This window comes from Ambystoma mexicanum, chromosome 9 (genome assembly GCF_040938575.1).
Source record: "Ambystoma mexicanum isolate Mex_15411 chromosome 9, UKY_AmexF1_1, whole genome shotgun sequence".
NCBI lineage: Eukaryota > Metazoa > Chordata > Amphibia > Caudata > Ambystomatidae > Ambystoma > Ambystoma mexicanum.
In genome coordinates, this window is record NC_090931.1 from 1,294,099,678 (window position 1) to 1,294,127,391 (window position 27,714).

The 27,714-nt window shown below is 45.7% G+C and overlaps 1 protein-coding gene across 1 annotated transcript in view; it reads left to right on the plus strand.

Annotated features, from left to right (window-relative positions):
- The window catches only part of ZNF148 (zinc finger protein 148), a 569,671-nt gene extending 551,834 nt beyond the window's left edge, over positions 1 to 17,837 (plus strand). Inside the window, exon 7 of the mRNA XM_069616642.1 lies at positions 17,570 to 17,837. Coding sequence (XP_069472743.1) covers positions 17,570 to 17,638 — 69 coding nt within the window. The 3' untranslated portion in view covers positions 17,639 to 17,837. The remainder of the gene's footprint in view (positions 1 to 17,569) is intronic.
- Positions 17,838 to 27,714: the final 9,877 nt, after the last annotated feature.

Below are 27,714 nucleotides of genomic sequence, written 5' to 3' on the forward strand. Positions count from 1 at the left end.
CACCAGAACGCATAGAAAGTATTTCTAGTATGCCTATTCCAAAAACTCAAAAAGGAGTGAGAGCTGTAATAGGCATGGCCTCTTATTTTCGGCAGTGGATCAGTAATTTTGCATTGATTGTGAAGCCGATGATAAAGTTAACTAAAAAGGATGCAGTGATGCCTTTACAGTGGGATGAGGAATGTCAGAAAGCGTTTGAGCAATTGAAAGCTGCATTGTGTGCTGCGCCAGTTTTAGGCACTCCTAACTATAAAAAGATCTTTAGACTATTTGTGAGTGAGAGTGAAGGATGTGCATTGGCGGTTTTGACACAGGAACAAGGTGGAAGAAATAGGCCGTGCGGCTATTATTCTTCCGTGCTGGACCCTGTAGCGCACGCACTACCGCAATGTTTGCGATCCGTCGCAGCGGCTGCTGCGTCAGTAAAACAAATGGAAGGAATGGTATTGGGGCAGACTTTAATTCTGATGGTGCCACATGCCATAGACTTTCTATTAAATACGACACAGACGCAACACCTCACCTCAGCTAGACTGACAAGATATGAGCTCATCTTGTTTGCACCCCACCTCCAAATTATGAGGTGTAGCGCATTGAATCCTGCAAAATTAATGCCACTGCCCATAGCAGAAATTGGTGACAACGAATCACCACCCCATGATTGTTTAATGGTCACTGAAGAAACAAAGGGAAGAATTGACTTGAGCGACATCCCACAGAAAAAGCCAGATGGGGAGTTATTTTGTGACGGCTCTTGTTTTAAATTACCTGATGGCACATCAACGGCCGCATATGCAATTACTACCCCAGAGAGTGTTGTAGAAAGCAGAAGTATCCCCTACAATTCGGCACAAGCCGCAGAAATAATAGCACTGACCCGAGCCTGTGAACTCTCTGAGAATTTGAACGTGAATATTTATACTGACAGCCAGTACGCCTTTGGCGTGGTTCATAACTTTGCCTGACTTTGGGCTGAGAGGGGTTTCTTGACATCACATGGGGCCAGGATTCAGCATGGCCCTTTGATTGTGCGATTGTTGTCTGCACTCACGTTTCCAAAGCACCTAGCTATAGTGAAATGCGAGGCGCATAAAAAAGTAACATGTAAAGAGGGAGAGGGAAACGCATTTGCGGACAGGATTGCGAAGCAAACAGCCACAGATTTGGGAAATAAAATGATGACAGTACAGACTGAGGAAGTATCTTGTATGATAAAGAATGGAGTTGCCACAGTCAAAGAAATGCAGGCTGAGGCCACGACCGAAGAGATTCAGGGGTGAGCTGAGGGCTCTGCTGAGTTAGATTTGGAGGCATGTTGGGTGGACAAAGAGACCAAGAACTGGATGTTGCCAAATTGTTATGTAACCGCAATGATTACAATGGCGCATAGCCCTACCCACATTTGCGCGAAGAAAATGGTACAGCATTTATCCACAGTATGGAAAAATGAGCACATAAAAAATAATGCAGAAAGGCTAGTGCAGAATTGTATTACGTGCCGGCAACACAATGTAGGGAAAGGAACCATGACTCCAGTAGGTAGTTTTGGCCCAACCTCTATGCCATTTGAGGTGATCCATTTTGATTTCATAGAAATGGAAAGGTGCCAGAACTACAAATATGTGTTAGTGGTGATTTGTGCATTCAGCAAGTGGGTGGAGGCATAACCTTTAAAAGACTGTACTGCCATGTCAACGGCAAAAGTAATGTTGAAGGAGTATTTCTCCCGGTTTGGGTTGCCCCGTGTCCTGTGGTCAGACAACGGCCCACACTTTGTGGGCGCAGTAGTACTACAGATCTGTGCAGTTCTGCAGATAGAGAAACGATTTCACAGTTCCAGGCATCCCAGTTCTGCCAGGCTTGTTGAGAGACATAACGGTATCTTAAAGTCAAAGATAGCTAAAATCTGTGCTGGGAGCAAGTTGAGTTGGGTGGATGCATTACCCCTAGCGCTATTGTGCATGCGCACGTCTGTGCAGGCTAAAACTGGGCTCTGCCCCTATGAAATTATAATGGAGAGACCGGCAAATGTATGGTGCGCACTGCAGCCCAAAAGATTATGTGATGTCGAGCATCCTATGCTAAGCACGTACTGTGGCCTTTTAATGCAGAAGTTGCGTTTGATTCATCAGCAGGTGCAGGAGGCGTTACCAGTGCGATACACCGGACCGGGGCACTCGCTGGAGCCTGGAAGTTGGGTCTTAATAAAGAACTTTGAGCGGAAGACAGCATTAGCACCCAGGTGGCACGGCCCCTGCCAAGTACTTTTGGCGACGCAAACGGCCATTCGAGTGGACGGACGGAAGGCATGGATCCATGCGACACATGCCAAAAGATTCCCAGGACTGCTGACAACTTCCAACGACCAGAAAAAGGAAACGGTTTCGGAAACGAAAGAAACTGTTGCCAGCCCATTGCCACAGCATCAGCCTGAGCGAGAAGTGAAAGTTGAAACAAAGCCCAAGCGAGAAGTGAAACTTGAAACAGAGCCTGAGCAGGCTGCCAGTAAGGGGAGAGGGCGAAAAGTGCCCCAACGTTGCTCAGCAGAAACAACATCACTGCCGAGCGACACAAACCCTGCATTGCAAACACGAGCAGAAACAACACGTGTACCCCTTTGGCGCCCACCAGTTTCTGCAAATGCACCAAAGCCAAAAAAAGAAACTACATCATTGCCACGGCGCTCATTGCTACCCATCATTGTGCCACAGGCTGACACTGAGCCTGATACTGGAAGTGCAACGGCACTATTCACGGATCATACAATACCAGGAGTGAAACTGTATAATTTGCGGCCTCGACAGGCAAAGTGATCCACAGATCTTTGGTGCTTTTCTTTTGCCTTTGGTTCCACTCACGGACGGAGTAGGAGCCAGGGGCATAGAGGAGAGAAGTGTGAGAGTTGTGCAAGTCGACAATTCAAGACTCACGGCTTCTCGGTGCGCTTATAAAAAGTACATGTGTCAGGAGCCAGAGCAGGACAAGCTGGATGCACATAGTACTCTATCAATACAAAACTGTTCAGAAATCGTCTGAGCAGTGGGAGGAAGAACAACTAATCTTGCTCGGAGTGGATAGGTGATCTAGGCTGTGAAAGGGCTGGCAGAATTGAACTGTGACATTTTTCGTTGAACTTTTCTGGCATCAAGAACGAGAGACATTTGCAACGAACTTTGCCAGCAAGAAGAAGGACGATGATGAACAAATCAAGACCGGTTTCAGCCTCCTCCTGCACCCCTGCTGAAAAGATGATAGATTTAGAGACTGTAAATTTATGGAAAAAGCATGGTAAAAGGAATAAGGTACTGATTTGGACATTGGTCCTGTGTTTCTTAAGTATGGTAGTACCAACAATAACAGCTATTACACTATGGTTCCTGGAGTCCGCGCACCCATTAGAAACACTTTTGCCAAAAGCAGCTACTGAAAGCCCGGTTCATGTAATCAGTGGTACTTTGCCCCCAATGGAAGAAAGACATAGAGAAGGATATGGCAACAATACATTGTTGCTCATCATGAACATGACCCATGCGGTTTTAAAGAAAAAAGATTGCTGGGTTTGTGCCCATTTACGACAGCACGGTGGGAAAGGGATAGGCTGGTATGTACAACCGTTACCATTGGTTTATTCATGTGAAGTATCATTGAGTGCAATGTTCTTTGGGAAATGGAACAAGAGTAATACGGGTCAGCTAGATGAGACCTATATGAATGAATTTGAGGAAGTGATCATGAGACCTGTGGGTTGTTCCATATTCCACAAAGCTTGCGTGTTTTCACCAGATCCCATGAGGAGGAATATACGAAAGACAACAAGACTAGATAGATTACATAGGCAAAATAGACCAACCCCGCCAGCAGAAGAAACATCAGTAATGACATTTCGAATGAGGGATGAATGGAATAAAGATGCTGTGCACCCTGCCTATACAGTGGATCACAGCCCCGAAACTGCTCCCCTATGTTTACAGAAAAAGGGTTCCTATAAAGTAGGAATGTTTAGCAACTGCCTGAACACAGAGGTTTTAAAGCACGAAATAGAACCCGTGTATGTAGGGGGCCCTGTTTACTTTATATGTGGGAAAAAAGCACATCCATGGTTACCTAGGAACTGGGGAGGTACATGCTACCTAGGTCTACTGTTTCCAGGAGTGTTCCTCTTGGAGACAGCAGAAGTAGTCAGACGAACAAAAGGTAAAACTCAAAGGAGTAGCGAGGATGGAATGATAGCAATAGATATAGCCAAATCATTTATACCATTCTTGTCCCAAATAGAAAATTCCTACAATATAAGAAAACTGTCTAGAATATTAAAAAATACAATAGATTCAACAACGGATATTTTATTGAATATGACGTTAGAAGAAAAAGGAATAAGACTAATGGCACTCCAAAACAGGATGGCTCTCGATATAATATTGGTTAATCGTGGGGGAGTTTGCAAACTCGTAAAAACTGCATGCTCTGTGTATATAGATGATTACTACCCTACGATATTTAAAGCAATCCGGAAATGATATGTCCTAAGTTCCACACTCTCTACTGAAGAAGGGGGTTGGGGGATAGGATCCTGGTTTTGGGGATTATTGCGGTCTTGGGAATGGAAGTTAATTTCGATACTAATGATGGTACTTGGTATATTCATAACATGTTGCTGTTGCATACAATGCTTACCAATAGTTTGCACTGAAATAACTGATGGATGTACTAAGGGATGTATACACATGGTGTCGAGAGGAAAACAAACGCATGGCCAAAATAACAGAGACACTGATGAAACAAAAACAGTAAAACAATTCATGGCTATAGACATTAATGATGAAGATGATGCTCATAATAGCATGAAAGGTTCAGACGTAGATACCCCAGACTTATCCTCATCGGAGGAGGATATAAGGAATGAATAAGACGTTTGGCATACGGCCAAAAGGAGAGTTTGTCAATCTGGAAAAGTGAATACCCTTCATTTGAATGACAGACGTAACTTGATGGCCGTAGGCCAACCGTCTTATGCACCAAGTTATAGAAATATAGACTGTTATGCTTGACCAACAAGCGGCCATTTTAAACGTAGCAAGAATCGCCATTTTGCTTGTTAACCATTGCTCATTGCTTTCTGTCTAAAACTGCTTCGCAGCTTGCAATTCTTGCGCATTCTGCTTACTCTGCTCAACTGTTAACATTGTTGTCTGAATATGAAAGGGCAAGGTCGCGGGACTGAGGAGTTTGTTGAAACCTCCTCATGAGTAGCCTAGAAAGGAATGCCCACGCTCCCTCTCTGTAGCCTTAAGGGAGAGCTGTAGGGCATTTAATCACTTCACAGCTGCCAGCCAGTCTCGTACGATGGTAGAATATGTTAGAATAAAACAGCTAACGGCTTGAATTATGCTCTTCCTACAGCCCCCCTTTGCAAAACCCTTTAGAGCGCATCGGCTCCCAGGACACGAATAGTACCTCATAGATAGCAAAGCATGGAATGTGGCTCTTCCCCCGTGTGCAGCTTGCTTCCAAGAACAGAACCACTGTGTTCTGTTCAACAACTAAAAGATACCTCCGCACTTTCTAAATTGCGCATTGTTACTAGAATAGACATCGAAAGTGTTATAATTGTCATACCCGTCGGAAATGTCCATCGTCATCCCGAGTTCAAAGAAACTTAATAAAGGAGGGTGTCAAACATGACATAGCTGATTGTATGATATGCATTTTGTATATATGTAACTGAAGTACGTAATTCGCTCTCTTGCGTCCCTCGAGGTCTAGGAAACTCAAGTTGCGCGGCGTGAGACCAGAATTGGCCAATTGGGATATTTTTGCTTGCAATAAACCCTAGCATTGGGAATTTGAACCTCGTGTCTGGCGCATCTTTTCGTGTATGGTTATTGCCTTGTTTCCATATCACGAGGAACCCCTAGGGGCCCCTTTCAGGGTGTCCTCTTGCTGCCGCCCTTTTTAACTTTTACATCGCTGATCTGGGTGATGGGTATTGTGAAATTATCACGAATGCACTGAGGATTAACAACCAACCTGTATCTTTTTTACTATACGCCGATGACTTGGTGATGATTTCAAAGACACCTAAGAGACTTCAGAGGCTTCTTAATGCCCTGGATACTTACGTTCAGGCAAATCTCCTTACCATAAACTTGCAGAAAACTAAAGTTATGATATGCAATTTAATGAATAAAAATAACAAACAAAACCAAACATGGTTATTAGGAGGTGTTAAGTTGGAATGTGTCCAACAATATATGTACTTAGGTTTGTTAATGGCGACGAAAAGCGACATAAAGATCTATAGAAACACACTTAAAAACAAGTTATTAACATCAACTTCACAAGCAAAGATGATTCAGGCGAAATATTGGAAGTTTACTCTTAGGCCTGTTATTACATACTATTTACAAAAGGCGATGCCTATCTTGTTGTACGCATCTGAAACTAAACCAGTGCTACAAGAAGGCATATGGACTAAACTTGAAGGGAAATTTTGGCATAGTTTATTACATCTGCCACAATGTGTCCCGGTGTCACTGATTTTGCACGAGTTGGGGTTCATTACATTGTATGCTCGATATCAGTGGCAAATTATTGCAATGTTTAGAAAATGCATCTTGGCATTTGAGTACCCTACGGTTTTGAGTATGTTGGCCAAGTATATATTTTCTTCCAGATATAAATTTATCTTATACGGGTGTAAATTGGTTGTACATGCTCTGGCAACTGCTGATGTCACATTGATAACCTTCATTCAGAATCCAATGCATGTAAAGACAAAATTATTTCAGATGGACTGGATTCAGACGAGAACAAAATGTGAAAAATATCACGTGTTTGCTGAAAACATACTTACTAGGAAGCAATATGGTAATCTTGAGCAATACTTGGTGCGATATCCATCAGTATCCCACAGGTGTGACTTTATTCAGCTATGCTTCAATCTTTGAAATATGAGAGAAGTCCAAGCTAAGCGTTTTAAAATCAAAAAAGCTGAAAACGTATGTCGTCTTTGTAATCAAGTGGAACAAGAAGACTCAATACGCCACTTGATGGTTGATTGCTCAGCTTTGGTTGCAGTAAGAATTAAATATTTCAAGACACTTTTCAATGATTATCATGAGTTAACGCCAGACCATCTGTGGTTAATGATTCATGCAGGATATTTAACCCTGTGAGCATCAGCGCCATCAATTTTTTGAAAGAACAAAAAATGAATGACCCTGAAGTAGTAAGTAATATATAGAAAACATATTAACAATAACAAGAAACAGGATATGAGAGTGGAATAGACCATATTTCTTATGCTTATTATTATTTGATTTATTATTTATGGATTTTCCTTATTTATTTTATTTACTTTACTTTATTTTATTTTATTCGTTTTCTTTTGCTCTCTTAGTCTGTTGCCTTTTTTTTTTAAATTAATTGACTAGGTGTTTATTCAATGGATTGCTTAAGATGAAGTACTTTGTTTTAATGTGATAACTTGTACGTAAATATATATTGTAAAGTTGACTTGGTTCAGCTAAATCAATAAAAAATAAAAACATTTAAAAAAGGAAATGTACTACTGCATTTCTGTTTTTCCCCATTCGAGATCCAGAACTACATGTCCAAGAATGTATGGATCATATTGTCATGCACTGCGCACAGCACATGCATTCTGAACTTGCGTGGGTGGTTGAAAAGGAATCCCATACTGTACACAGAAACAATCTGCACTTCCTGATGACCCCCAATTACCAGATTCTTCAAAATCGCTTTTGAGCTGATCAGCCTTCCCCACCCATTGACATTTGACTGAGTGCTAATGCTTATAGACTTTGGCAAATCGGGGGTCATCGATGTAGACATTGTGCCATGGCACTGCCCTGGGGAGTCTAAATTAATTACCTAAATGTGAACCCCTGCAACAGCATGGTTAAACTCCGAACAGAAACAGCACGGCATTTGCATGACAGCACTTCTGCTGACGTGAAAATGTCATATGCAATGCTTAAAATTGAGACAGAAATTGACAAGTTCACCTTTGCTTCTGGCTCTATTCTGGCTGCCATGAAATGGAAGAGATCTCAGAAGGCTAAGGAGGATGTGCACACCCTCCCTCACGGGCAAAGAAAATTAGAGGGCCTCCAGAGAAGAACAAGGTCCTCCTCACCAGCCCAGATAAGTTGTGGCAGTTACCTGTGTCTTTCCACAATGGTAGACTATTAGATTGGTATTCAACCATTCCATAGCAGAATAATTCAACAGAGCACATTACATCAAATTGTTTTTAACACATTTTGCCGGAATGGTGTTCAGGGTTGGGTAAGGGTATTCATTAAGGGGGGGTGATGAGGGGCTGCAGGGGGTCTCCCCCCTGCATTGATTTGCAGTATAATGTGGTAACATAAATCGATGCAATGGGCTTCGAGAAAGTATTCTCAAAGAAATTGCGTAGATCCTATTAGATTTCCCATTTGTATTCCCATTGGAAGGGTTTGAAACAATACGGGGGCGTCTGATGTAGACTTCCAATTTCAGCACGTCACATTTTCATTTGGCATTCAAAGGATTTCATACTTTATGGAGGTATTGGAGTCTTTTGTGCTTCCAGTTGCAACCATTTCTATGTTGTGTATCTCATTAATGTTGTATTGCCATTGGAAGGATTTTATACTATATTGATCAATTTTCTGTTACCATTGGAAGGGTTTGATAGACTGCAATGAAGTCCCCTGTGTAATTCTAGGGACCGAGAGTAGAGTGCCAAAGGGGCTGGGTGCCACTTTGACCTAGTGGATGCTGGACCTGGAGGAGGTATACAGGGGGGACTCATACGACCCTCGATGGGTCCACGTACTAAGGCACGAGGCACACACACGCTCACACAGAAAGAATAGCCTCGCTAGAGTTCCATAGATTGCAAAGTTTCCAATCCCCCGCGACAATGGGTTGATTAATGTGGCAATCAGCCTCCAATGGTTACCAAAGTATTTTCTAACTCCAGAATCTCACACTTGAAGGGACAGATACATGCACACTAAAGCAGGCAATGACAGCAGGGGTTCAAGAAGTAGGGAGAAAAACCCCATGCATGTCAATGGGCTTTCTAAAATCCAAGATGGTGACCAGCATTTATGTAATCTTGGCCCAACCCCCTTCCAGACCAAATGGTCCAATCATAAAGCAGCCCAACCCTCACTACGTAGGTGTCCCCAAAATCCTTAAGCACCACCCCAAGATAGAAGATCCCATACTATAGAAATCTGCCAGTTAAGTCTGGCAGTGTGGGATGTTTGACGCACGAGTTGAAGGAAGGAGTTTGGCAGAGAGAAATACTCTGAAGAGAGCAGGAAGAGAGAGTTGGAGATTGAAGGCAGAGTCTTGAGGGGGTTGTAGAAGAGAAGGGGGCAGGTGTCATGATGCCTAACCCCGGGGACCCAGACCAAGTCCAGCAACCCCGGAAGCAGGCATCAAGTTATCCCAAGCAAGCCCAACAACCCCTGCTAGGGGCTATTTGGGTCCAGTCCTGGCGCCTATGGCGCCAGGCTCATATGGAGAGTCAGTCCGGGCGCCATAGGCGCCAGGCTCATAGATTAAAACTTACCTGATGCAGACCATGCTGCAAACTTACCTGATGCAGACCATGCTGCAAGAGCTCCAAGCCAAAAGAGGCTTGGAAGGGACTACTTTACTTAGGGACTATTTTTTACTCGGGCGGGGCTGGGGAGGAATACTTACCTGGGACTACTTTGGAGGCTATTTAAAGCACGCCCGAATAGCAGCACACGCTTAGCGTTATTCTGTATCCAGCAACGTAACGCTCACCGTGCATGCAAGTCTGCATCCAGCCTTCTGCCATGCCCGCCTCCCTGCAAGTCTGAATCCAGCCTTCTGCCACACCCACCTCGAGTTTGGAGCTCCTAGAAAAAGGAAGAAAGAAGGAGAAAAGGTTAGAACAAGAGCAATACCTTTGATCCTTACCTGAATTCCCGATCCATCGTGCCTTCAAGCTGGAAGAAGCTATTTATGCGCATCGCCTCGCCTGCTGCAGCGCCGCACTGAACTCACCGGCCTTCGCAGCATCTTCACATTCCACCGCATCCTTCTGCATGTTCCCGCCGCACTCCGGCACCTAAGGAGAAGACAATAACAGCAAGGTGAGCCAAGGGAAAACACAGGGGACTATTAGTTACCCCTCCATAGACTTACCTGATTTTACCACCAGGGGTACTATTCCTCTTCACGGGTCGGCACAGCTTCCACTGCATCTTCGCTGAACCCCGGCCCCTAAGGGGAAACAAAAGGACAGCAAGGTGAAACAAAGGGACTAACAAGGGGAACCCTCCTCACCACAATAGACTTACCTGATTTTACTACCGGAGGTATTATTCCCCGAGACTTCATACTTTCTCTCAGCGCCTGAATAAGGGAGAAAGCAACAGGTTACATATTGACATTATTTTATCGAACTGTGTTGGAAAATACAAATCCTTACCAGAATACTACCGGTTGCCACGGGGAACTCTTCATTAGGGTCAAGCTGCAACCTGCAAGGAATCGGACAAGAGTGAAAGTCAGGCATTTGAACTCTTACGAACTTTATACTTACGGCGTCTTGCCGGGAATCTCTGAGTCAATATTGTTCTAGAACTCACCAATTCCTTCAAGCCAGTGAAGCAACTAGTTATCAACGCGCCACTGCGCTCGATGCAGGATGGAGAGCTCATATTTTCAAACCATCAGGTGAGACTATAAGAGGGGACATCAAAGGTGATCTGTGGGGAGAACAGCGGGGGTGGGGGGATTTACGCTCAACTCCACGGGTGGTTAATTCCCTTTCTCCATTTGCAGACGAAGCTAGGTGGGCCAGTCCAGTCCGTCATCTCGGCCCTACGCGTCACATTGGTGGAGACCGCAGCTGTCCAGTTCCGATCGACACTTCTGTGGGAGCCAGGTGAGCCTAACAGAATGCAAAGCCTACCCACAAATTCCCACCCGGGCGTTATGGATACCTCAGAGACTGACCAATTGGCCCAATTACTAGGGGAACTGAGGGCTGAAGTGCATTCCGCCCGTCAAGAAACCAATGCTCTTAGGAGAGAACTGATTTTGTGAAAAGAGCGAACTGATGACCTTGCTAGGCAACTATTGCAAAGACAGGCTGGACAAGCACCCCTACCTGGTTCCGGGGGAAATCCAGCTCCTGTGTTATCGAGTAACCCTGTGCAAATAAACCTACCAGGAAATATTCCATTAGCTCCACCCGAACGCTTTGCCGGAGATCCCAAAAGGTTTGCCGTGTTTATGAACCAATGCAGCTTGCACTTTTTATGCAGACCTGGAGCCTTCCCAAACGATCAAGCCAAGGTAGCCTTTGTATTGTCATATCTCAGCGGCAGTGCAGCTGATTGGTCAATTTGACTAGTTACTCAGGATGACCCAATTCTTTGGGATTTTCAGGGCTTTCAAACGAGCATGGAAAGACTATTTGCCCGGCACTCCCAAGGACAGGCCCTGGATAGCAAACTTTTATCCCTACGACAGGGTAACCAGGACCTTCTATCCTACATCGCAACCTTTAATAGGTTGATAGTGGAAACCGGATGGCCTGAGGTAAAACGAATCACGTTATTTCATCGAGGGCTTCGAGGAGAACTCAAGGATGTCTTGGGTCAAGTCGTGAACCCACCTCAAGACTGCGCTGAATATATAGACTTAGTGGTCCAGTTAGATCACAGACTTCAGAACAGAAAGGCTGATCGAGCCAAGTTGGAAAATCGGGTGTTGGTCAAAACCCACGCTAACCCCAAAGGAGCAGATGCTTCAGCACCCATGCAAATCTGAGGGGTTAAAGGATCCTTAACCCAGAAGGAAAGAGAAAGGAGACGGCAAATGCAATTGTGTCTATATTGTGGAACTTCTGGGCATTTTCTATGGGATTGCCCTGTAAAACCGCCCAAGAAGGTGGTAGGAGCTGCTGATAAAAGCCATGTGGAGTCAGACTCGGGAAACGACCACGCCTGACAAGCGTAGAGGTCCGCTTGCCGAGCTTGAAGAAGGATACTCAGACCTCGCATTTCATCATACCAATGGTCCTCGTAGATCCAGGGCAGCCATCGCGTATGCACGCAGTAAGGGCATACATTGATAGCGGGGCCATAGGAAACTATGTGGACTATGAATTGGCTTCCAGGATGAATCTACCTCTCTGCCGAAAAACCACCTGAGATGTCATCACCACAGTCGATGGAACTGAAATTGCCTCTGGGCCTGTAACTCATTCCACCGGAGAGATGACACTATTGGGTCAGGATGGGCACCGAGAGACTATTGTGTTTGATCTAATCAAAGCCCCACAGTTCCAAATAATACTGGGGATAACTTGGTTGGAAACACATAATCCTTGAATTGATTGGCGAGAGAAGAGAATAAACTTCCCGGATTGTGCACAAACCTGTTACCCAAAGAAAAATCAGAATGCAGGCATGGCCACAGTAACCACTGCAGTCATGCAACTACCTCCATAATACCAAGAATTCCAGGATGTCTTCCAAAAAGAACAGGCAAACACCTTACCCCCTCACAGATCGTACGATTGTCAAATCAATCTCATACCCGGTGCACAACCCCCTTGTAGCAGGATCTATGCCCTTACAGAACCTGAGAACCTTCACCTACGACAATACTTAGACCAGTACCTTGCCAATGGCTTTATTTGCCCATCCATGTCCCCTGCATCTTCAGCTTTGTTCTTCGTGCCCAAAAAGGAAGGTGACCTCAGAACGTGCATAGACTACCGCGCATTGAACCAGATAACTGTTAAGAACCGATACCCATTGCCTCTGATCCCTGAACTACTAGACCAAGTGAAGGACGCTTGTATATACACTAAATTAGATCTCCGGGGGGCATACCATCTGGTACGTGTAAAAGAAGGTGACAAATGGAAGACTGCTTTCCGCACTAAGTATGGGTTATTCGAATACCAGGTGATGCCTTTCGGGTTGTGCAATGCACCAGCAGCCTTCCAATACTTCATGAACGATGTCCTTCCTGAACTCATTGACATTTGTGTTGTCGTATATATCGATGATATTCTAGTATACTCCTCTTCAGAATCTGACCATGTGAAGCACGTCCGAGCAGTCCTTGAGAAATTGCGCCAGCACAAACTATATGCAAAACTGTAAAGATGCGTTTTTCATGCCACAGAAGTTGAATTCCTTGGGTTTATCCTGACCCCAAAGGGAGTCCGAATGGACTCACGAAAGGTGGACGCAATCCTTAAGTGGCAATCACCAAGTTCAGTTAAAGGAGTGCAAAGCATGCTCGGCTTTGCCAATTTCTACCGCAGATTCATCCCGGATTTTTCACATGTTGTACATCCCATCACAGCACTCTTGCGAAAAAATAAACGCTTTATGTGGACTGAAGAAGCTGAAAATGCCTTCCAAGAGCTGAAAGCGAAATTCACGTCTGCACCTGTATTAAAGCACCCGCGCCCTGAACTTCCATACATAGTGGAAACTGACGCATCCAGTCTAGCCATGGGAGCTGTCCTGTCTCAAAAGGAACTTGAAACAGGCCAGCTTCACCCAGTAGCCGAGTTAAACTATGCGGTTACTGATAAGGAGTTATTAGCCATGAAATCCGCCTTCAAGGTTTGGCGGCACTATCTTCTCGGTGGCAGGCATACCATTACTGTGATCACCGATCACCGGAATTTACAGTATTTAAAGACAGCCAAGGCCCAATCGTCACGTCAACTCCGATGGGCATTGTTCTTTGCTGAGTTCGATTTCGTGATAACCTATCGACCAGGTTGTAAGAATGGTAAAGCAGACGCCTTATCCCGAATAGGGATGGGAGAGGCAGAAGTGAACCCTGAACCAGTACCTATAATTCCCGAACAAAGGATTCTTGGCATGACTACGCTACAGACTCTAGAGGACATTCAGGTAAAGATCCAGCAACTCTTTGATTCTACAGCCCTGCAGAACTGGGTAAAGAAAGGCCCGGACTACTCTGTCACCAATGATCTGCCTTATTACCAAGGACGGCTATTTCTGCCACACAAGAAACTACAAGAGCAGTCATTTCCCGTTATCATGATACCCTAATGGAGGGGCACCCAGGTATTGCAAAAACTGAAGCTAAAATTAAAAGACAATTCTGGTGGCCCACCTGGTGAAAGGATATTAAATCATTTGTAATGTCTTGTGGCCTTTGCGCCCAAAACAAAAGTCAAAAGAAAAAACCAGCTGGACTCTTACAACCTTTGGACATTCCGCCTACACCATGGCACACCTTATCGTTAGACTTTATTACTGATCTACCCCCATGCAATGGACTTAACACCATTCTAGTTATTGTGGATCTTTTTACCAAGATGGCACACTTTATTCCTTTAAAGGGATTACCTTCAGCTTCAATCCTGGCCAAGGAGTTCCTCGAAAACATTGTTCGCATACACGGATTTCCGTCCATATTGGTCTCTGACCGGGGCAGTCGATTCATTTCACATTTTTGGAAAAAATGCTGTCAATTGGCGCAAATCGATGTGAGGTTATCGACCAGTCACCACCCCCAGACCGATGGTCAAACAGAGAGGACCAACCAGACTCTCGAACAATACCTGCGTTGTATGTTACGTCAGACGGAAAGTAATTGGAAAGACATTCTTTGGATCGCCGAATATGCATACAATAATTCAGTGCACTCTGGAACTGGACAAAGCCCCTTTTATACCTTATATGGGCACCATCCTTGAACCTCAGACCTTGACTCACCCCAAAACTTAGAAATGCCCGCAGTGGACCATCTGCACGCTACGATTACACAAGCCTTTAAGGACGCAACTACACTTTTAAAACAGGCGAAAGAAAAATACAAGAAAGAGGCTGATCGGCAAAGAAGTGATACTCCACAATACCAGATAGGGGACCAAGTATGGTTAGCCACAAAACATATACCTCTAAAGGGAACACAGACCTTTAACCCCAGATATTTGGGACCTTACTCTATTAAGGCCATTATCAACCCGGTGGCTGTCAAGTTGGACTTACCTGCTAATATGCGAATTCACCCCGTCTTTCATGTGTCACTTTTGAAGCCAGTGTAACCAGGGACAAGACTAACCCAGCCACCAGACCCTATCCTTGTAGACAGAGAACCCGAATTTGAAGTTAAGAACATCCTGGACTCCAAGCTAATAAAGTCAAAACTCTTTTATTTAATCGACTGGAAATGTTACCGACCACAGGAAACGTCATGGGAACCTAGTGACCATGTTCATGCACCCCGATTGGTGAAAAAATTCCACCAAAATTTCCCAGACAAACCAAAACCACAGGGAATAACGACTTTAGGAGGGGCCTTGGGGGGGGGGGGGTGAGTGCTGTCATGATGCCTACCCCCGGGGTCCCAGACCAAGTCCAGCAACCCCGGAAGCAGGCATCAAGTTATCCCAAGCAAGCCCAAAAACCCCTGCTAGGGGCTATTTGGGTCCAATTCTGGCGCCTATGGCGCCAGGCTCATATGGAGAGTCAGTCCTGGCGCCATAGGCACCAGGCTCATAGATTAAAACTTACCTGATGCAGACCATGCTGCAAACTTACCTGATGCAGACCATGCTGCAAGAGCTCCAAGCCAAAAGAGGCTTGGAAGGGACTACTTTACTTAGGGACTATTTTTTACTCGGGCGGGGCTGGGGAGGAATAATTACCTGGGACTACTTTGGAGGCTATTTAAACCATGCCCGAAGAGCAGCACACGCTTCGCGTTATTCTGCATCCAGCAGCGTAACACTCACCGTGCCTGCAAGTCTGCATCCAGCCTTCTGCCACGCCCGCCTCCCTGCAAGTCTGCATCCAGCCTTCTGCCACGCCCGCCTCGAGTTCGGAGATCCTAGAAAAAGTAAGAAAGAAGGAGAAAAGGTTAGAACAAGAGCAATTCCTTTGATCCTTACCTGAATTCCCGATCCATCGCGCCTTCAAGCTGGAAGAAGCTATTTATGCGCATCGCCTCGTCTGCTGCAGCGCCGCACTGAACTCACCGGCCTTCGCAGCATCTTAACATTCCACTGCATCCTCCTGCATGTTCCCGCCGCACTCCGGCACCTAAGGAGAAGACAAGAACAGCAAGGTGAGCCAAGGGAAAACACAGGGGAATATTAGTTACCCCCCCATAGACTTACCTGATTTTACCACCGGGGGTACTATTCCTCTTCACGGGTCGGTGCAGCTTCCACTGCATCTTCGCCGAACCCCGGCCCCTAAGGGGAAACAAAAGGACACCAAGGTGAAACAAAGGGACTAACAAGGGGAACCCTCCTCACCACAATAGGCTTACCTGATTTTACCGCCGGAGGTATTATTCCCCGAGACTTCATACTTTCTCTCAGCGCCTGAATAAGGGAGAAAGTAACAGGTTACATATTGACATTATTTTATCAAACTGTGTTGGAAAATACAAATCCTTACCAGAATAGTACCGGTTGCCACGAGGAACTCTTCATTACGGTCAAGCTGCAACCTGCAAGGAATCGGACAAGAGTGAAAGTCAGGCATTTGAACTCTTACGAACTTTATACTTACGGCGTCTTGCCGGGAATCTCAGAGTCAATATTGTTCTGGAACTCACCAATTCCTTCAAGCTAGTGAAGCAACTGGTTATCAACGCGCCCCTGCGCTCGATGCAGGATGGAGAGCTCATCTTTTCAAACCATCAGGTGAGACTATAAGAGAGGACATCAAAGGTGATCTGAGGGGAGAACAGCGGGGGTTGGGGGATTTACGCTCAACTCCACGGGTGGTTAATTCCATTTGCAGAAGATTATTCCTACGGGTCAAGCAAGCAAAGCTAGGTGGGCCAGTCCAGTCCGTCATCTCGGCCCTACGCGTCACATTGGTGGAGACCGCAGCTGTCCAGTTCCTATCGACGCCTCTGTGAGAGCCCCGTAACAGCAGGTGACTAAAGTCCTTAACATCAGTTGGTCAGGTCCTGGAAGGCAGGAGGTGAACAGGTGCAGCTATGAGAAAGATGGAGCAGGGAGGTGCGGTGGACCAGCTCAGCACAGGGAAGACTCTAGAGGTGGTGGCAGGCGGCGGGAGATGGTGAAATCTCACCAGGGGTTAGGGAGAATATGATGGCACCAGGATCCCAGAGCAGCGATGTCATTGGACAGAGTGTACGACAGTCTAGCCCAGAGACTCTGGTAGAGTGTGGCAGTTCTGGAGAGACTTGCTTGGTGCTTCACTGTCCTGAAGGAGACCTTTCAATAATTCAAAGTCCAGAGAACACCTAACATTGTACTCAAATGATGAGGGTTTGGGGTCTCTGAATACTCAAAAATAAAGACAGGAGTCACATTCAAACACGGGCGGATTGGCCTCTTTTTTGTAACTTTTGTAAAACACTTTCTTTATGATTTGTGACTGGACAAGTATCCTATGATTGCTTTGTTGTAACAATTAACCCCACACAACCTTGTCTCAGCCTCGGTGTGCCTTCTACCAGCGTACTCTGTCCAAGTGCCCATGATAATAACTTGCCTTCTTTTTCTTTTCTTTGGCGCCAACAGCTCTTGCCAGTCCTGGATGATTCATCGGACAAATGTTCCCATGCCAGACGGATCTGCCTGTTGACATAGCAAAGGGGTGGAGGCACATGCAGTGGATCTTGACGACGATGATGATGCTGCCTGTGTTCCGCAAGTCCAGGAATGCCAGTCATATTTTTTTTTATTGTGCTTTGGTTTAAATGAATAAATCTTATACATAAATATAAAAAATACACATCATTGTAATACGTATAATAAATACTTGATCCAATAAAACTTAGCACCAGAATATGACATTCCATTTCATCTTGCATAAAGAAAATGAGTCTATGACGACGTTACTAAAATAGTGTATTTATTTTTTATTTATTTGTTTATTTATATCGCGCCGAAAGCTTGCAGGCTTCGGGGCGCGTACATTTAGACAATAGACATACAACAATTTTACGGGACATCAGGGTTGCTTAGTCAGATCCCAACTATTTGCTTATTTGAAAATACTTGTTTTTAGTTTTTTTCTGAATGTCATGTAATTTTCCTCTTGTCTTAGAGAAGTCGGTAATCAGTTTCAGGTCTGAGGCGATTTTACGGGAAATGATTTTGCTAGTCCATTCACTCTTTTGGCAGCAATCCGTACGATCTGTCCCTGTGCCTCTAATCTCAGAGATCGACCCAGGGTATAGCGGATGATCTGCTCCTTCAGGTAGGCAAATCCAAATATGCAGCGATGTACCATAGTCATGGTTTTAAAGGTAATCCTGTCCTCAAGTGCTAACCAGTGAAGGGCTTTCCTGTCTTTTGAGATGTGTTCTTTTCTGGCTTTCTGTCTAACAATTCTTACTGCGTTGTTCTGGATGATTTGGCACCAAGCTATACAGCCCTTGCTTGCTCCTATCAATAGGGCATTTCCATAGTCTAATCTGGAAAGGATTGTAGCCCATGCAATGTTTGCGCTGTTCTTTTCGCTCAGGTAAGGTCTAATGTATTTTAGCAGTCTCAGGTAATACTGGCAGTGTTTGTTCAAGTGGGTGACATGCGCTTCAGCTCCCAGTGACGCTTCCAAGCATATCCCAAGTTTTTTTACTTTTTCTGAGACCTGGATGTGGGAGTCTTTGATTTTAAAAGTCGAGTATTCTTGGCTTAATTTAGCCCGTGCTTGGTAAGGTCTGAATATCATCAGCTCGGTTTTGCTGCCATTCAGGCACAACCAGTTTGCTTTCATCCATGCCTCTATGCTGTTGTATATGTTGGCCACCCTGCTGTTATTAGTGTTGTGAGAACCACTCAGCTCTACCACCAGCTGAGTGTCATCTGTGTAGTTGGTGAAATAGTCTTTCATGTTGTTAAGTACTGTGCAGAGACACCTTAGGTAAAAATTAAACAGCAGCGGGGACAAACTGGCCCCTTGTGGTAAGCCACAGTTGGTGGGTATTGAACAGAAGGATTGATCCCCCAATGTATTTTAGATCGTCGTTCTGATAGGAAAGAGATCACCCACCTGGTAGCTTCTTTAGAGCAGCTACCCAAGTGTTCTAGAGCCCGTTGGAGTTGTTGATGGTCCAGCAAATCAAAGGCGGCGGATAGGTCCAATAGTACCAACATGACCGTTTTTCCCTTGTCCATAATGCCGAGCATGTGGGTTTGGAGGTCCAACAAGACAATTTCAGTGCTGTGTGACCTTCTGAAGCCTGATTGCTGTTTATGGAGGAGATAGATCGTTGGCTTCCACAAATGCTTGAAGTTGGGGTGTTGCCGCCTTGTCCATGATTTTCAAGAGAACTGTACAGTTAGTGATGAGACGAAGGTTGCCTGGATCCTTCTGAACCAGTCCTGTTTTTTTTTTACCAGCGGTTTAACCGTAATTGTTTTAACGGCTTCTGGGATCTTGCCATCTCTAAAGGATGCGTTTACCAACCTTGTAAGCAAGGGTATAAAGATGTCCTTATTTTCTAGAATCCGTCTGGGTGGCAGTATGATCTCTGTGTAGGTTAAAAGGTAAAATAACTATATTACTCCTAAATTATTTTTTTTATCCAGAATACCTCATGAGAAAATCCTTTCATTAACATTCAATGAAACCCAAGTATCTAACAAATCTTAATATTTAACAGTCAATACTACAGAGGTTCCAGAGAGACAACAATATCATAAAGCTTCCGATTCTGTACGATACATTTCAGGTGAATATTCTCCCAGAAAATGGCTATGAATACCAGGTAAAGTTGGACAAATCATGAGTATACACTGCAAAGTCTCCCTTGCAGAATCTTTTCTGCAAAAGCGACACCACTGGTTCAGGCATCCTAGCTTGTCACGAATATTCTGGATTTCACCCACTGAGATTAGATTAAGGGCCTCATCACGAGTTGGGCTGTATTCCCGACTGTAATAGCCCTAGCACTGACCGGCCCGGTGGTATTACCACCAGATCACGGTTTGAGCTTTAACGGTAAATCCCCATTCCTGATTGGGTCCATTGGATCCAATGGGGAATTTTCGGTGCTAATACTGCGGGCAAATACAGCCGGCTGTAATACCGCAGAAAACAGGGATTTTCACCTCCAGAAAAAAGCTGGAGGTAAAACAGCCGATTTAGCGCCCAACTAGTGATAGGGCCAGCCCTTAAATGAGGCCCTAAATCGGAATCTCATAAATAGAGATCATAACGTTGCATTTGGGAAATTTTACCAGATAAACGGGTAGAGTGCCTCTTTTCCAGTTCACCCACAATGTTATAGCATAACTTATATTTGGTTAGGGCAGAACAAGTTTTGATCTAGTCTAATTCCCAAAGGGTCGGATAATCTATAAAGTGAGTCTGGGTGCAGTCTAATTACTGCAATAACTTATTACAAAAGGAAACCCAATTCATTCAATATTTGCAACTGTGTTCCAATAGTAGCTTCTGTATATTACAAAATAGGGCATCCAGCGGTGTAGATATATCTTCCTTTAGAGAGTGCGTTCCAAGCCACCTTACCATGCAGCGACAGAAGGCCGAGCTCGAAGCGCACCATCACCAGAGCAACACAATTAGGCAAACTAAGCACTTTTCGCCACAATCTCGCTTTCAATGAGTTCATTGATTCCCATTCGTAAGATAGCATAGTTTCCAAACCGTAGATTCATTTCGGGACCACTTTAATTCTATAGTACTTAATGATAGGGAGCAGTGAAAACCTTGCGTATTTACAGGTGATATTCTTTGTCTTCGGAATGAGGCAGTCTACCTTTAAATGTAATGCTGCAAATACAGCAGCCTTGTTCATTCTACTGCCAGTCTGCAGACCTAAATAGATATAGTGCTCAATGATTGCAAGTACCATATTATACAAAGACCAACTCTAACCTATCTTGCCCTAGCTGTGGAACACCGCATAACCTTAGTTTTATCATTATTTATCTAAAGGTTGTTAGCAACTGCACTCTGTAAATCCATCTGTGTCGGGCTAAAAATGAGAATGTCATTGTTATGGGGGACAGCAAGGCCACTTGGGTGGGCCCCATCGGTGCTGGGGACAGCAACACCTGGGTGGGAGGCACAGCACCTCTGATGGTTGCCGGGGATCACCCAGTCTTTATTGGGATGCAGGGCAGACCCTGCTAAGCCTGCGCATACCCTGGATACCACGCTGGCAAGAGGGCCCCACGGCACCATGGCCTGCCGTCCCTGTGATCACACAGTGTGGGCCTTCAGGCCTGAAGTGAGACACAGACTCAGTCATTCCATTCTTGGGTGTGCAGCCGTTCTGAGGCACGCGCATGGCCCGTCTTAAAAGGGCAATACACCTGGGAGAGACCCACACGTAACACTCTTCCTTTTTCACAACGAAGAAGAAAAATGATACTGAAATATGAACTGATTCCCCTCCCGTTTCAGACGACAATCCTTAGACCACTTGGGAATTGTAGGAAAATCGTAGGATAAACCAATGATGCATACATAGGGACTTGGATAGTTGCAGACATGTAACACATATCGAACACTCTATACATATTCAGTGGGTGACAGTCGTGGTTAGCAAACTGCTGGTGGTATATTGGCAGCTATACCACATTTTACAAAAACCTTTATTAACCTTGGGTGAGTTGAACCTCAACCACTGAATGATGCCATTGTTAGTTGCTGGGTTTGGTTTTGGTGTTCTATATAAGCCTGTGCGCTAGTTTTATCAAATCTATTAGCATTGTTTATTCAATAAATTAGTGTAAACTTGTTAGTTGTTTACAGTATTTTGTAGTTTATTCAGATTGTTAATACATATTTATATACACGTTCCGATCATACGTGTTGATATACTGGTGCCAACAAACTCTGCTAGGAGGCACGTGCATGCATTTCGCCCTTGCTCAGGCTTTATCAAGGCACAAGTAACGCGGTTAGTACAACAGTTGTATCTTAGTTTCTAACATACATATTTTGACATACTGTCCACCTAATATAAATACATTTTGGGTAGAGTAAAGGATGTTACCTCAATACCTTCAACTCTCTCTTCCTAAATATCTTCCTTCTCGAGCTCTTCGCCCATCCGCCTCCAACTCCCTCAGGGTCAGTCGCTTCTCCAAGCAACACGTTGGTGGTAGATCTCTTTCCTCGGCGGGTGCCTCCCTCTGGAACAGCCTCCCTGCCTCCCTGAAATGTGAGGAGAACCATCTCCGGTTCCGGAAGCACCTCAAAACCTTTCTCTTTGCTTCTGCTTTTTCTCCTACTCATCTGCTGACCTCCTGGCTGTAACTGGAACTGCACTTTCTACCTGGACACCCTCTGATCTCGGGCACAGGTCCCTCCCATGCCAGCGTCAAACACCTGCTCTGCCCACCCGGCAACCCCCGCACTTGGGGACTGGTTCTGTATCCCTACAGCCCCCCTACCAGCCCTTGACATCTGATGTTTGCACTTACCCAATGCACTTGCCACTTGCTAGCCATTACTTACTTATTGTTATCATCTTTTGCCATGTAGTGCACTGTCCCTGCCACGACCCATGCATTTGCGCAATCTGAATGACACCTGGCCTAGTAGGATCGTTGTCCGTCCTCCCTTTGTTCCCCTCCCTTGCCTCATCGCGCTTTGAAACACTTGTGTATAGGCGCGTTATAAATGCCATATCATATCATATCATGTTGAGTAGACGGGTGTCTTGTGATCTCCTCTTATCCCACAGAACCACAAGAGAATGGTGGTAGTGTGTTAGCTGTGACGTAGTTGATGTATTGTTCTGACTTGAGAGTCGTGTAGACCGATGAGACCTCCGTCCCCAAGTGACGCATAGGGGAACTAATAGAAACCCGCTGTGCGACCTTTGAGGCCACAGGTGAGAGATGTCTTCCCAGATCCACGGAACCTCTGGAACACCGATGCTGCTATCAAAAGGGAACGAGGTTAAGTACCAGGCAATTACAATACAATCAGGTAAACAATAGGATCTAAAGAGTCTTACCTATCTGGTGTTGGGGAAACCCAGGTAACCTAGTAGAGAGGTTCGAGACTCAGATGATGCGGCGGTCCCAGGAATAGTAGAACCGCAGGTGAGCATGGATGTAGGGGTAACCACCTGTAGGAGAGAGGGCTTGACTTGAATCCCAAGAAGAGAATGGCGTAGAAGTTCAGCAAGGTATCAAGGGATGATCCAAAGACAAGTCGAGGTGAAGTCCAAAAATCCGGCAACAGGTAAACAGTTCCAAGCAAAGGTACAAAGGGGTGTCCGAAGGAGTCCGAGGTAGAGTTCCGAGATCAAAGTAACAAGGAGCAATTCGTAACGCCAAACAGGGTCTGAAGACAGCTGAGAAGCAATGAGCATTCTGTCTCTCAGACCTTTATACTGTGTGTCTCTGGGTCATGTGACGTCTCTGGGTCATGTGACGTCCACCAAGGTCACGTGAGGAACGCCACACTGGATCACGTGACCGACGTGAAGACGTAACGCCGCCCCTTCTGCTATACGTTCTCCAAGGCAATTGCCAATGCAGAAAGGGTTGCAATCGAGCCCGTACACCAAAGCTGGTACGGTGTTTTCGGTCCTTTGGGTTCACCGAATCACCTGAGCCTCGAACCGTGGGAGGAGATGTTGGGGGAATGTGTGCAGTGTTCTGATGTGGAGTGGACTGGTGTGCAGAGGATCGCCTAACATAGCCCCCCCCAACGGCCCACGACCCCGTGGGCAGGACGGATGATCCATATGGAATCGGGCCACCAACCGAGGGGCGTTCAGATCCAAGGCGGAAACCCATGAACGCTCCTCCGGGCCGTAACCCTTCCAATCCACCAGATACTGGAGCCTACCCCTAAACCATCTGGACCCTAAAATGGCCGACACCTCAAAGACATCAGGAGAGGACAGGGACACCGGCACAACAGGGGCTCGAAGACGGACGGAATCAGGACAAGGTTTGAGGAGGGAGACATGGAACACAGGATGGATACGCCAGGAACTAGGAAGCACTAGACGAAAAGCCACCGGATTCACAACCTGAGAGATCACATACGGGCCGACAAAACGAGGTAGCAATTTCCGGCAACCCACTAGGCGAAGATGACGTGAAGACAACCAGACCCTAGAACCCACCACCAGAGGGGGAGCAGCTCGACGTTTGCCATCCACACGGGCCTTCATAGAAGCCTTTGCTTCAGTGAGATGAACCACAGTACTAGCATGTACAGCAGACAGATCCCTGAGACATGTCGCGGCCGCAGGATTCGAAGAACTAGAAGCATCAGGGACCGGCAAGACCTTGGGATGTTGGCCGTAGAGGGCGTAAAAGGGAGAATAACCAGTAGCTGAATGAACCGCATTATTGTACGCGAACTCAGCAAGCCGTAAAACGGCCAACCAGAAGGTCTGATGTTGCAATATAAGGCAGCGAAGGTACTGCTCCATAGATTGATTCGTCCTTTCGGTCTGCCCATCGGTCTCAGGATGATAGGCCGAAGAATACCTGGTATCAATGCCCAGTAATTTCGTCAACGACCTCCAGAACCGAGAGGTGAACTGTGATCCTCGATCGGAAATAATGACCGAAGGAAGGCCGAATAACATGAATACATTTTCAAAAAACAAGTCCGCCAAGACCGGGGCCGAAGGAATGCCTTTACAAGGAACAAAACGAGCCATTTTTGTGAACGTGTCCACCACTACCCAGATGGAGTCAAAGCCTTTCGACTTGGGGAGATCGGTAACGAAATCCATAGTCAACGTATGCCAGGGCCTGGGAGGTACTGGAAGCGGAAGTAACAACCCAACCGGTCGACCCCTTCGATGTTTAGACTGAGCACATACTGCGCACGAATTGACATAACATTCTACATCGCGCTTCATAGAGGGCCACCAACACCAACGCTTGAGAAGATCTAAAGTGCGCTCTTGACCGGGATGGGCATTAAAGGGAGCATCATGAGACCACTCAAGGGCCAGATTACGAGTGTCAGGTGTGGGAAGGAACGAAAGGTAATCCATCAGAATACACTGGGTCCCATTCTCGCAACTGACCGGAATGTTTGCTAGTCCAGGATCGGACCGAGTCTAATAATGACAATGAGGGTGTACAAAGATAAATCACATGACTCTTTTCGAGGACAGTGTCAGGGAAGGTTGGCAACTCGACCCCCCCGGGGAACGTGACAAGGCATCTGCTTTTCCATGTGAAGTGCCGGGACGATACATAATATGAAAATCAAAAGAGGAAAAGAAAAGATGCCATCAGACCTGTCTGCTATTAATGCACTTCAATGAAGCCAGATCCTGTAAATTCCGATGATCTGAGTATACAGTGATGGGATGTTTGGCCCCCAGAAGATGATGTCGCCAAACACGAAAGGCATCCATGACAGCCAAGAGTTCCTTCTCCGTAACGGTGTAATGAGTCTCAGTACTGGAAAACTTACGGGAATGGTATGCCACTGGGTGTAACTTGCCTGTTGTGGGACATGTTTGAGACAGTACCGCACCGAGAGCAAAAGAAGAGGCATCCGCCTCAACTATGAACGGAAGATCAGGATTGGGGTGCTGGAGTACTGGTGCGGTAGTAATGGCGGTTTTCAAAGCCTCAAAAGCCTCCTGATGTTCTCTCTGCCACCGATAGGGTACCTGAGGACTGGTCAGAGCCGTGAGCGGCGCAACAATTGTGGAAAAGGAAGAAATTAAACGTCTATAAAAGTTGGCGAATCCCAAAAAGGCCTGCAAGGACTTGAGTGTTTGAGGTACTGGCCAATCTAATACTGCTTTGACCTTAGATTCGTTCATGGATAACGCCCCAGGGGTAATGTGGAAACCCAGAAACTCAACATACGTTTTATGGAACTGACATTTTTCAGGTTTGGCGAATAAGGAATGTACTCTCAGACGGGATAGTACTTCTCGGACATGCTTTACATGGTCATCAAGACTACGAGAAAAGATTAAGATGTCGTCCAAGTACACAACCATGTATACATCTAGAATATACCTGAATATGTCATTCATGAATCGTTGGAATGTGGCCGGGGCATTACATAGGCCGAAGGGCATGACTAGATATTCATACAAGCCATAACGAGTACAGAAAGCAGTTTTCCACTCGTCTCCCTCGCGAACGCGCACTAAATTGTATGCGCCGCGTAGGTCTAGCTTGGTGAAAATAGAAGCATGTGACAAGTGATCAAGAAGTGGTGTGATTAACGGGATTGGATATCTGTCCTTTTTTGTGATAGCGTTGAGACGCCGATAATCCACACAAGGACGTAAGTCCCCCTCCTTTTTAGGTACAAAGAATATAGGGCTTGCCGCTGGTGAAGTAGAGGGGCGGATATGTCCTAAACGAAGGCGTTCTGTACATACTCTTTCAGATCTTGTTCCTCCGAAGGGGACAAGGAATAGATCCTGCCCGAAGGAATAGTGGAATCAGGGAGTATTTCGATTGGGCAGTCGTATGGTCTATGTGGAGGAAGTACCTCGGAAGAGCCACGATCGAAAACTGATTCGAATGCTTTGTACTCAGGCGGAATCCCAGACACCAAGCCCCCAACAGTATGAAAATGCACCATCTCTGAATCGTCAACAGTCAGCGTGAGTTGAGCTAAGGCTCCCAAGGCCCGAGAAGGTGTGTCAGTGGTTTGATGGACCGGGAGACAACAATTCTGACAGACCTCGGACTCGAAGAGCACAGTGCCTGACTGCCAATCGATCAGCGGATTGTGTTCACGTAACCATGGAATCCCTAATATGATACCGAATTGAGGGGTGGTAATCAAATCAAAACTTAAGGTCTCTGTGTGAATTTCTTGTATGTTCAACAAGAGAGGTGCGGTTTGGTGTCTAACAGGACCAGAAACTAACGCAGAGCCGTCTACGGCTTGGACATGTTCAGGTCGTGTTTTTACCACTAGAGGTAGGTTGAGGGAATGGGCCAAATCAATGTCTATGTAATTACCAGTGGCACCTGAATCAATGATGACATTGACTGCATGAAGAAGGCCTGTAGAGGGACATAAAGTTGAACACGAGCAAAGGCAAGAGGGGTACCCGGAGATGATGACGGAACACTCGACCTGTTCTCCGGATCTAAGGTCGAGCTGTCCGAAAAACCTGGCTCTTCTTGGGACGTCGAGGACACTCTTTCACAAAGTGTCCAGTGGTGCCACAATAAAAGCAGGCATTATCCACCCTCCTACGTTCCCTCTCAGATGTTGTAATAGGACTACGTAAACATCCCACTTGCATAGGTTCTTCTGTACTGGGAGCCGGAGTACTAGCAAGAGTAGGATGGGAAGAGACCCCCAATTCGGCTCTACGCTCCGATCGCCGTGCATCTATCTGCAGGGCGAGATCAACCAATTCCTGATACTGAGTGGGCACAGAAGGGATTACTGCTAAAGCATCTTTCATGGTGTTACTCAACCCCCAATAAAAGACCACCGCCCGCTTGTTTTCTGGCCATGATGTTTCAGCAACTAGTTGATTGAACCGGGTGATGTAGTCTATCAAAGTCCTTCTACCCTGAGTTAATTCTAACATCTCCAAATCCCGAGACTGTGCCTTGTGTCGGGTATCGAATACTCGAGACATTTCCAGAACCAACAGATCAAAGTCATAAAGGACTGGGCTATTATTCTCCAGCAGGGGATTAGCCCAAGCGGCAGCTGTCCCGGCTAAATGGGAAAGGGCGAAAGCTGCTTTAGCAGTGGAAGT